Raw genomic sequence first — 12,203 nt, forward strand, 5'->3', positions numbered from 1 at the left:
CAGTTCTCCCGTCTCCTGCTGATCAGAGAACGGAGACTCCTCGCTCCGCTAACCGCGGATGCGATGCAACTCTAGCGGATCTGTGCGGCCGGTCCCCTATGGGGGGAGAGTGAGGCGAGTTCCTTACAGCCGTACGTTAAGCAGGCTGGCTCCCTACGCGCTAGGCTAGCCTGGGCGTCTGCTAGCTTTCATAAAGCTCAGGTGCTCCCCTGCTTCTGCCCTGCTGTGCGTTCCAGGCCATGTAACACAATCGGATCGAACACCCCGCCTCGCAAATGCAAACCACATTGGCCAACGGATGCTTGAGTGGCACGCTGCTTTTTTCATATTCATTTGAAATGAAAACCTGAAAGAGCCAAGAAAAATATAATTTTAAGCTGCCTTATATAATTCTTCAGCTCATTCTGGTTCTATTTAATATATTCAGGTATTTAGACGTGTGCTATTATGTTCACTTACATCATTTTACTATGTCAGTATTTTTGATGACTGAAATTAAATCTGAATGTACGGAGTGTCGGTAAAGAATCTGTTGAACCTGCGAAAGGCAAATACTAAAAGTAAATATGTGAAAGTTTTAAAAAGATTTCTGTGAAAATCAACAGTTGTGTAGCCCAATTTTGTTGAAGTGTTTTTGAAGATTTTAAATGCAAATACATGGTTTTTAAAGAAGCTAGTATTCCCTTGAGGAAAAATGAAGACAATGATGAGAAAGAGAGCGCATGAGAAGAAAGAGCAAAACAGAGCCTAAGGGTAGCATCTAAGAAAGAGAACAAAATGTAGAAAGTAGAAAATGGCAGTGGGGGGGAATAAGAATGTAGGAAAGGACAGGCGATGTTGCAATGATGCGTTTTGAGGACATTCCAGCAGCGTTTTTGATTTTACAGGCGACTGTGATATTTTCTACAGTGTGGGAGGTAAAACACAGTATTCAGAAACGCAGAGAGCTGTCTCATTGGTCTATTTCATCCCTTGAAAACAGTCCCTTCAGTATTATTCTCTCAGATTATTCTCTATTAAAGGGCAATATAGACGCATGTACCTGTATCTTAATCACCAATACATACCATGCGTACCTGCATGGACGTGGACCTTGAAATGGTCACTCATTACATTCTTAGTGAGTCCTTGGGCATTTGGAACCGATTACATCATGAAGTCAGGACTGAGGAGGATCTGAAGGTAATGCTCTCATCACCTTGAAGGAGAGCACAGCGCTGATGGATGCTGGCAGTTACTCACCCCATTCCCGGTTGCTCTGTTCTGAATTTTCATTCTGCCACCCAGGGGCTCAACTCAATGTCCTGACTCTGTACGTTTGTGCAAATGGCCGTAATGAAAGCAAGATGTTCTTAATAGGCAGTTTGTAAAGACTGGTGATAGCTGCTGGGAGAGCAGCGATGCAGATGGATACCTTCAGGTAGCACTATTTAATGGGTGAATAAGGTATATTACGTCTGTTATTTTTCTCTGTCAGCTTTTCAGGAGTGTCATGGAGGGCCACAATGTCTGAAAGTTTATGTAGTATTCTTTCAAACAGCAGCCAATTTAGGCCTTAGAAACAAAGTGTGTGGACTCCAGCCAATCAACGACGTAAATTAGCATTTAAGCATTGAAGCATACCAAAAACTAGCAGGCACTATGGCCCTTTATAACTGACCTCCCTGTTTTAGGTATTCCAAAGGATTTCATCTTTTAAATACTCTTGTTTAAATGCCTTTAAATTAGCCGGGTTTGGAAGTTGAAATTAATGTTTTTTTTTTTCCTTCAGTTGAAACGGTCTGCCTTGGCTAATTGTGCTTCTACCCCCCTCAGGACAGACTGTTTTACCTGGAAGCCGATCACATCGAGAGTGGACGAGGAAGATGCCCGTTTGACCCCAACAGTCCTTGTGTCTCCACTTTCTCAAGTAAGCGTCATTAGTCTCCACCAAGGTCACTCAGTCCTGTTCCACGACACAAATCAACCTTGTCTGAGCTGGGAGACCAGCAAGATAGCAGGTCTGCCTGGCTGGAATCGAGAACAACACAATTAACGCTCACATCACCACCTCACACAAAAGCAACCTATCACGTCCATTGGTGTCAATTTAAATGCTTTTGTCGCCTGTTAATCAAGATTGACAGGCCAACTTTTATGCAAGTAAAGCACATTAACGGTACAACTGCCACATAATTATGAATACTATGTAGTACTATTTTTATCCTCTTTCCCACATCCCATTTTGTTCAGGGGTGTCATAATTATTAGTGTTAATGATATTCTGTCATTATTTCATTCTACTGTTTGTAATCCAAATGAAATTGAAGCCTTCGCTACGTGTTTATATGGTTATTTGAAGAGAATACAGTGATGTTTTGTTTTCCACAAATTCAGGAGTGGGAGATTTATTATTTTTTTTCAGTAGAAACACGTCATGTAGGTCCATCTGTTTCTGATGCTGTCAATGTGGACTCCACCCTTACCCCATGGTGTCTGTTTCTAATTATCCTCTTGCTCAGGATCAATGTGGCAAAGTTTGAGTTTTGCTCTTTTTTCTGTTAGACCATATCTGTGTTTTTTTAATGAGCTGGTGTCTGAACACCTCTGTGCCTGACCCACAGGTGTACACATAGAGGCACAATTGCATGCACACACACACACACACACACACACACATACATTTTGTTCATCCTTTAGCACATATTTTCTTGTACCTTTTTTGTGATCAGTATTTTTTTATTTTATTTCACAAAATTAACAACAACAACAAATGGTGGGGGGAGGGGGAGGCAAGGCCAGCACACATTGAGATACATGTTATGTAATCTGGACAAAATAGCATATTAAGTATATTCTTGTATCTTTTTTGTATTTATTTAAGCAGTTTTATTTATTTGTGTATTTATTTGTTTGTTTGTTTGTTAATTGTAGTTCTGGGTGATTTTAACCACTGCAGGGTATGGTCAGTGTGTTTTGGGACAATATGTACAAGGAAAGTACTCTAGGAGCGTGTGGTGGTTAGAAGGGAACAGAACAATTTATAATGAAATTCCATTCTGCTGCAGTTCAAAATCAATGTAATGTACTCTACGTGAACAATATCTCTATCAGAACACTGTGTTTTTTCACATCTAGAAGCTGCCTTTGTTACCCAGGTAGTGTGACCTGGTTCTTAGTTACAGGACTGCCCCCTTGTGGATGCTCAATGCATGCTCAAATAAAAATCAATTGGAATCATTGCCTTTTAAAATTAGTTTCTTTCTTGTGCAATGACTTAGTGACTTTACCAGAATGACTTTTTTTTATACCTTGTTCTGAAAAATGGAACATGATTGCTCTGCTGTGTCTCTGTCTCTCTGCCAGGAGGAGAGTTGTACATCGGACTTTACACAGATTACTGGGAGAACGATGCCGCGGTCTGCCGTCTGAACAATCACAGCTACACCAGGACAGAGCGAGATGACAGACAGCAGCTGAACGGTGAGCATTCCCTGAAGCTCGGCTCTCGTCCTCACCAACAAGTAATTGCACCCCGGCAAAAACACTTCTGCAATCAGTCTGTCACGTCAATATTGAGAGATCTCTGTGTTATCTCAGGTGATGCTGCAGTCAGATTCAAATAAGACTGAACATCTGTTTTCCACTAAAAAAATCAGAGGTGCTTTTAAGAACCAGTTAATACTTATAAAACAGTGACTAAATTCATTGCAGTTTATTAATTCTTATTTATAACTCAACCAATAATTAAAAATACTGCAATTATAATTAAGTAGGTAAGTAGATTATCTTTATGGGTTTTTTACGTCACTTTAGTAGGAAAGTAACTACGTTAAATTGTATGTAACAGCAGTATGTGTGTGTGTATTGCATAAAAACTGCATTTTAAAGATTTTAACACTGAGTTAAATTGTCAGTTCATCAACTGTTTACGACCTTCTTTCAAACTGCTTTTAAGAACAAGCAGGCATTGATTAATGGGTTGGAATGTACTGTATAATTATTGCCCAGGCCCTTAGATTGCAGTGTGGCTAGAACACGCACGGCACATCGCCTGCTGTGTGTGTGGGTTGCAGTGTTTCATGACAGCGCTGCGCTCAGGGAAGCTAATGCCTTTTCCGTGTGTATCTGGAAAATGCATTCAGGTGTCTCTGGCGATGTTGCGGTTTCGAGGTGCAGCCGGTGAGTTATCCGGCTCCCTGCAGCTCCCGGTTGAGCAGTGTGTGCTCTCCAGGGGGGCTAGGCGAGTCTCTGTGCTAGTATGGGGGGGGGGGGCTCCTTAAACGTAGCACCCCCCTGCTAGTTTGCCATAAATCACCTAGCCCTGCAGGAAGGCCTCTCAGACATCTGATGTCCAGTCCTGAACCCATTCCCCTCTTTAGTGAGGTCAGAAAATGTACAGGAAGCTTTGACAGACAGTGGAGATTCTACTAAAGTGATGAAAAAAATTAAGCTTCCTGTTCGTCTCTGACATGTTGCTGTCACACTGATACTCAACCCCTCCCCGGGCCAGTTTAGAAGGCACAGCCAGCAATGAAAGATACCATTCTCTCCCCTAATCATTTTCAGAATTGGCTTTCAGTGAGACAAATTTAGAATTCCACAGGTGTAGGAGCAGAGATTTGCATTCTTTGTTTGCCAACAAAACCACTGGCTCTCACTGTGTCATGTCTGCCTGGCATATGAGAATAGTCATATTTATATATTTGAACAAAAGATTAAGCTCTTCATCACAGAACTATACTGTACCTCTGGCCATTCGAGTTCTTCAAATCCTACAATCCAGATATGGCCATACCCAGTCATGCTTTGTACATTTTTACAAGGTAAAAGTGAAATAATGTCAATGACTAGTTTTTTTAAGTCTATGATTATTTTTTATTTTTTAACAGAGCCAAAGTTTGTTGGATCAGTGGTCATTCCAGACAATGATGACCAGGATGATGACAAAGTGTACTTCTTCTTCACTGAAAAAGCTGTGGATATTGAAAGTGGGAACAATGCTGTTTACACCAAGGTGGCAAGAGTCTGTGCGGTGAGGCTGCTTTGAATATTTATGATGCATTTGTAATCAAATAGTAATTAGTGCAGCTGGACCATAACGGAAAACCATAAGAGCTATGTTGTAGTATAGTTGCAGTAACACTGAATAATATTATATTGAGTTGTCACTTGGTGTTATGTTCATTTCAACAGTGATTTCTTTTTCAAAGTTGAAATCTTGGACTGCCTTCTAGTGAACAGTGCAAACCGCACCATTTAAAGCTAAAATGCAGCAAATCGTACATTTTTTAAAACCACATTTAATTCAAATCAGTTTTTTATAAGTGGTATTGAAGAAAGTTCAGGCCTTTAATTTGTTAATAACCACAGGAAGAAATACCCTGTGTGATTGCTGCCTCTCGGGTTCCAAAGCCTTCCATTTTATGGGGCAGTTAACTGTTCTCAGAACCCAATGATGTGGTTTTAAGAGAGGCTGAGTTGATTTAATGCCAAGGCATGCAGTTGAATGCAAAATACATTGATGCGAATCAATGACCACAAAGAGCACACAACTGGATACGCAGCGCCTTGACAAGACGCCTTTTTAACAAGGCTTTAAAAAGTAAGCAATTTTCTGTCTTTGCATTCATTTCAATTTTTCTCCCCCAGCGAAGGATCCCTTAAAAAAGAAAATTTTCGCCACAGCTAAAATGATTCCATTGTATGACAACTTCCCTCATTTCTATTTATCGATTTGGTTTTTGTGATTGCATTTTTTATAATACTTACACATGTATAAGACGTTTCTGAACTCAAAATAAATTAAAATAAAAGAAACTGAGAAAAACAAAACACCCAACCCTCCATGACCCTTCCTCACCCTATGACACCATCACTAATAAACAAAATTGGTATAATCAGAGGAATTCAGTATGTCACACAGATTCCACTCATATACATTACATTACATTATAGGCATTTAGCAGAAGCTCTTATCCAGAGCGACGTACAACAAGTGCATAGGTTCATGATGTAGAGGTGCAAAAGAAACACTAGAGTGAAGTAAGGATCGTAGTGCCAGAAGTGACCACATCGATCAGGACTCCAACCCTGTAGAGTAAGCTTGTTCAGCAAGCAAGAATCCTACCAAGTACAAACTAGCACTGGAATCACATCTAATCACACCTAATCAGACAAAAACAATCCTGCCAGATACACTAACATAATCATATTATCCTAACTAGGTACAGTGAGCTGAACTATAGGCTAGGGAGGGGTGGGGAGAGGTGCAGCCTGAAGAGATGAGTCTTCAGTCTGCGTTTGAAGGTGTATATACAGACACATGAAAGCATCATCGCAATAAGCCCCATACAGTTTCAGTGTCAGCACTTTGAGCTTTCATTGTACTTGCCCTACCATCATGGATGCAAGCTGTAGAGACCGCCATATAAATTATATCAATAAATTTGAGAATCCAATGCCTCCAGGCCAAGGATTGCAGAAGAAGGCCATCAAGTTAGTTGTTTCTTAGCAACTTTAAATCCGGCCAGCCAGATTCATTTTTGATTCTGTGAAAGTTGAAAACCTGAATCATCACTAAGCAAGATTGTCTGCGAGGTACATATACATAGATTTCTTATGAAGCCGCACACAAATTGAAAAAGAGACTGAGGGATCTGCCAATCTAATTACACAGCTGTAATGTGTTGGTCACAATGCACCTCATAATGCACTCACAATAGGCTTCTCTGGAACTGCAGACACAGCAAAATGCATTAATAATGCACAAGTGCACTTGTGTATTTACCCGTGTGGCAAAGGCATAATGCCTTAATTTTCCACCGTACAGATTATATTTGCGTTTTTAATAGTTTTGCAAATGCAAGAGAAACCATTTAATGAGTGGTACATAGTCAAAAAGCTTTTTTTTTAGCAAAGGGCCAGGACATCAGCAAAGATACCCTAAATAATTAGATCTGCATTAGGCATATGATAGTGCATGACATAAGGAATATCCCCTTCCCTTGGGACAGCACCCCCTGTGGCCAATCATGACACATCTGGCATGGGATTAATGAAAAACTGCATTTAGTTCATAAAAATAGGACACACCAAATCACAATTAATGTCCACACCTCACTCTGTGTCTCTCTCATGTTCTGCTAGAATGATCTGGGGGGCCAAAGGATGCTGGTGAACAAGTGGAGCTCTTTCAGCAAGACCCGTCTGATCTGTTCTGTCCCTGGCCCCAATGGGATCGACACTCACTTTGATGAGTTGGGTAAGACCCAGCTGAATAGGGCAACCATCACCACCCCACCCCCCACCCCCGCCGCCCCACCCCAACGCTCACATGACTCAGCCCCGCCCTGCAGCGCCGATGACTCACTCTCTCTTCGGCCCAACGCCTCGGCTCAGCGCTCACAGATTCCGCCCTCTCAGCGTTCGGCTGGCTGACTCTTCGCACGCGCTCAGATCCGTGCTGCTTCATTTATTCAGCTCTCGCTGGGAAGGATTCTTCAGTACGGCTGGTAAATCCCCCCCCAGCCCTGAAAAGAAAAGCAGGGAAATCACTCGCGCCCTGTGGAGCGGGACACGGGTGACGCAATCCCCCTCCCACCCCTCTCCCGCCATGAGCGGAAGTCCAAACGGCCCGTCACATTTTCCCTATAACTGCTCCACTTGAGACGTACGGCCCAGGACCTGGTTCTGACTGAGCGGCAGCCAGCAGAGAGCCTGCCGTCCGTTAAGCACGGCCCAGTTCAAAGGACGCAGCCCCCCCCACACACCCACCCCCACCCCCCACCCTCCTGCTCACTGGGCTGTGAAATATTCAGCACGGGAGACATAAGAAACACCTGCCGAGCAGGAGCCGGGTCACTGCACACTCAAACACAAACGCACATGCCTCTCTCTCTCTCTTTAAGAGCGCCCCCGCAACGCTTTCATCTGTTTTTCAGAGGACGTGTTTGTGCTGAAGAAGAAGGACGAGAAGAACCCGGAGATCTTCGGCCTGTTCAGTACCACCAGGTCAGCCAAGACTCGCCAAACACACGCACACACACGCACACACACGCACACACACAGAGGCGGCTGTAGGATTTTGGAGGCAATCACAGACTGGGGGGAGGGTGTTAGCAATCGCGGACCGGGGTGGGGAGTGGCATTAGCACAGATCGGAGAGGATTTGTCGGCACGATATCAGCAGCACTCGTGGACCGGAGAACCAGTCATTGCAGACTCATAGCTTAATAATAATTCTGTTCAAGTAGAGTGTGGTCCAAAAATAAACAAAAAAAATTCAGAACTTCAATTGTGTGGCCCAAGGAAGGTTGTAGTCCTAAATGACAGCCAACATTGCCAGTCTCTGGCACATGCACACATACACACACACACACACACACACACACACACACGTTCAGGTCCAAAAATGTGGCACAGTGGGTAATATGCTGGAATCATAACCAGAATAAGGAAAGTTATTCAGCCAGGTACTTCCTGAGCTGAAGTATCCATATTTATGATTCACTGCGGGCAAGAAAATAAATACTATCAAGCACTCTCATGTTGTGACAGTTATTTCAATGAGTAGTGTAGGACAGAATTACCTTTTCTCCCTGTTATGTATTTATTCCACCTACATAATCCATCTGCAGATTAGCTTGCCTTTTGAACAGCGGGAGCCATGAGTTCTGGAACTGTTAATGGTACCCATGAAAGAGATCAAACAAATAAATACTGGCAACTGCATAACACAATTTGTATAATACGAGCAGTTTTTCCCAGGAATGTGTAGGTGACACACTGCAAGACACTATGCCGATGGCACAGAGAGGGCCCATATGCTGTAATGGATCACACAGCAAAATCTCCATTTCTCAGCCGCAGGTCATGTCAGACACTAGGGAGAATGCAAAGGAGAGCTGGGACTATGGAAATTGCCTGAAAGCATTGGTGTTCTTTCACTCGAGCTGTCATCTTGAGGCTCGACAAACAGGGTTGAAGTCTTGAGGTTTATATGTTATTGATTTTCTTCGGATCCATCTCCAGCTGTAAGGTTGAAGTGGTATATATTCCATACCTCAAAAAATGAGTAAGGTCTCAATCAACCTTCCCTGGGATTCCTAGCCTAGCCCATCACTGTAGCCCTCCGACCTGACAACAGGCTCTCTCTCTCTCTCTCTCTCTCTCTCTCTCTTCCTCAGTAACATCTTTAAGGGCTATGCCGTGTGTGTCTACCACATGGACCACATCCGGGCAGCTTTCAACGGACCTTTTGCCCACAAAGACCGCCCAGAGCATCACTGGACAGCCTTCGAAGGCAGGGTCCCTTTCCCAAGACCGGGATCGGTAAGTACTAAACTGAGCCTTAAAAGTCTGACCTTGAAAACGGGATTGCTTTTACAACTTTCCACCATCAGCTAAACTCTATGAACGATGGGACAGTGTGAAATTAATCAAGCGAGAAGAGCAATAGGCCATGTCCATTCTGAAAGCTTTTGAGTGGAAAAAGAAAATGCGGAAGCAAAAATAGAAAATTTGACCAGAAAGAGGTGTTGTGGGCACAGATAATTGTAGCCCTGTCAGAGAGAGATCTATGAACTGCCTTAGTCCTGTGTCCACCTTTCTTTGCGTGGGCCCCGGTGTCCTTTGACTGATCATATGTCATAAAAGACACATAATCCATTATTATCATGTCTGCAAATGCCTCCTGGAACCTCCTTGACCCGCCAGGAAATTGGCGGCGAGACACGCTGCTGCCAACACGCTTCCGATTTTGATTGACTCGCGTTTGAAACGAGGAGCCGTCAATGACCGGCGCATCAGATAATTCCCGGGCTGTTTGTAGCCATCAGTATGCGAACGACTCCCCCGTCTCGCTTGAGATGTCATTATTGCGAGCGATATCCCGGCAGCTTGTTCTGAGGGTTCCATTTCATTTCCATCGCAATCTATCATCAATGAGATCGTACGGAGGAGGTTTCCCCTCCCCCTCCCCGTCCCCCTCCCCCGCCTCTCCAGCTGACCTTTATAGAGCGCATTAAAAATTGGAACAACTATGCTGAAACCGTAGCAACCTGCTCTGAAAGCTCGTACCTCCAGGGGAATGTAATTTACATGTCTCCCTTTCTCTTCATCATCTGCCGCATTATTACAATGACAATAGTGCCTCACAGAGGTTCAGCGAGAGGGCAGACCTCTTGTGTAATCCACAGCCGTACAAATTAACCGGCCCTTGCAGTTCCATGGCTTTAATTGTCACGTTCTCCCCTTCCTTCCTTTCGGTGAAAGAATGGCGACGGTACGGGACAATCCAGGCCAGCGGCCCAGCGCATTGTGCCGGAGCTGGTTGAGTCACCAAAAAGCAGAGAAGCTGGTGCGGCGGAGTAAGTGCCGTTTGCCCCAGCTGCTAATCCGTGTTTTTCCCCGTCTCTTCCTCTCCTGCTCCCCAGTGCGCCAGCAAGGTGAACGGAGGCCAGTACTCCAGCTCCAAGGAGTACCCAGACGAGGTGCTGCGCTTCGCCCGCGACCACCCGGTCATGTTCCAGCCCGTGCACCCGCTGCACCGCCGGCCCGTCCTGCTCCGCACCGACGGGGAGAGGAGGCTCACTCAGGTGGCAGTGGACCGCGTGGAGGCCCAGGACGGCCACTACGATGTGCTTTTCATCGGAACGGGTGAGACCCTAAAATTACATAATTGGCGTTATCAAAACAATGTTTGTCCCTACCCTACAAAGAAAACATGAATACATTAATGTTTTTTTTTTCTTCATAAATACAGTTTGGTGAGTTCAGTAATCGCCAAATATTACCCCCGAAATTATGTCTGGGAAAATTATGCCTTATTTAAAACAAGCACAGATTGGGCTAACATTGATTGAATGTGATTCAATCAATTCATTCATTCAACTAGCATATGCAGATCTTAATGTGCCCCTGACCCCAAAAAAATAAAAATAGTAATCACGTATCACCTCCCATTGTTTGACAAAAAAACGTCAACTTAACAAAATGTTTTATCTGTGGTTAATTCATTTCCCATGTAAATTCAAGGTGCCCTTTAGCAATTTCGGTCTCTTAGAGAGTGAAACCTGAAAACCATGCAATAAATTTCATACCAAAGGCTTTTGAAGTAGATTCTGTTTTGTTAATGTAATTATGAAGGCTTTATCTGGTGCACTGCGTGTATGTTTCCAGAAAAACAAGAGAAGTACTGAGATATATGCCAGTAACTGATTCACTGGAATGCTGGTGACTTGATGGACCCAAATCAAACTGTGGAAAGGGAAGCTGATTGCATTGCTTGTCAATCTCGCAGTGTTCACAGTTCCCCGAAGGTTTTTCAAAAACCTCATCCGCAGCTCTTGTTTTCGTTGCGCTAATTATGCTTTTACACACAAAGCACATGCGCATGCATCTGATGTCAAACGCCGCTACTTTAATGGTTCATGTAGAATCATTTACTCAGCTCTCAAGAGCCACGCCGAGTGTGAATTTCCTGCAGCTGTTACCATGACTACCATGTCAAGTGTACGGGAACAATGCATCTGGTGACTCCAGTGAGCTCCGACAGAGCAAAAAAACACAGCTTACATCATCAGTCTCACAGCATTGACAGGCCATTTAGCCATTTCTGTGGCAGGGATGAAGGTTTTGATTTTTGTCTGTGCAAAATCAAGTTTACAGATCATACACTCATATATTGTTCAAATTTGTTAGAAACTTAGATACTTTGATGAAACCAGGTTCTAGTCTCCTGAGACCTTGAGAAGAAAATGTTAAGTATATTTTAGGAGACTAGATATGTTCTAGTCTGGGGTCACCATTGTATTGTGTGTAATATGAAGACTTTTTTCCTCCTTCAGATAACTCTGTTGTGTTGAAAGTGATCACTATTTACAAAAAAGAGACTGATACGGTAGAGGAATTGCTTCTGGAGGAACTTCATGTTTTCAAGGTACATACCTATTCCTATGCATGTTGCTGACATTGACGTACTACATGCTATTTAATGATTCATGGTCATTTTACTTTGTCAAAGAAACATTTTTTTTCTTTTTTAGGTTCCTGTTCCAATAACTGAAATTATAATCTCAGCTAAAAGGGTATGAATTATTATTTTCACATTTTGCAAATGTTAAAGCTTGTAATTGCATGCATCACGCCACTAGATGGTACCACACAGAGCAAAAAACAGCTTGCATCCAATAGCGTAGGAAGAGGACTATGTTTCTGTGCAC

At 43.3% G+C, this 12,203-nt stretch overlaps 1 protein-coding gene across 1 annotated transcript in view; it reads left to right on the plus strand.

Moving 5' to 3' along the window:
• LOC135259148 (semaphorin-3E-like) overlaps nucleotides 1–12,203 on the plus strand; it is a 35,983-nt gene that overhangs the window by 18,116 nt on the left and 5,664 nt on the right. Inside the window, exons 5-13 of the mRNA XM_064343129.1 lie at nucleotides 1,816–1,909; nucleotides 3,346–3,462; nucleotides 4,872–5,014; nucleotides 7,129–7,243; nucleotides 7,923–7,992; nucleotides 9,168–9,312; nucleotides 10,416–10,638; nucleotides 11,829–11,920; nucleotides 12,027–12,068. Coding sequence (XP_064199199.1) covers nucleotides 1,816–1,909; nucleotides 3,346–3,462; nucleotides 4,872–5,014; nucleotides 7,129–7,243; nucleotides 7,923–7,992; nucleotides 9,168–9,312; nucleotides 10,416–10,638; nucleotides 11,829–11,920; nucleotides 12,027–12,068 — 1,041 coding nt within the window. The remainder of the gene's footprint in view (nucleotides 1–1,815; nucleotides 1,910–3,345; nucleotides 3,463–4,871; nucleotides 5,015–7,128; nucleotides 7,244–7,922; nucleotides 7,993–9,167; nucleotides 9,313–10,415; nucleotides 10,639–11,828; nucleotides 11,921–12,026; nucleotides 12,069–12,203) is intronic.

Source organism: Anguilla rostrata, chromosome 7 (assembly GCF_018555375.3).
Source record: "Anguilla rostrata isolate EN2019 chromosome 7, ASM1855537v3, whole genome shotgun sequence".
Lineage (NCBI taxonomy): Eukaryota > Metazoa > Chordata > Actinopteri > Anguilliformes > Anguillidae > Anguilla > Anguilla rostrata.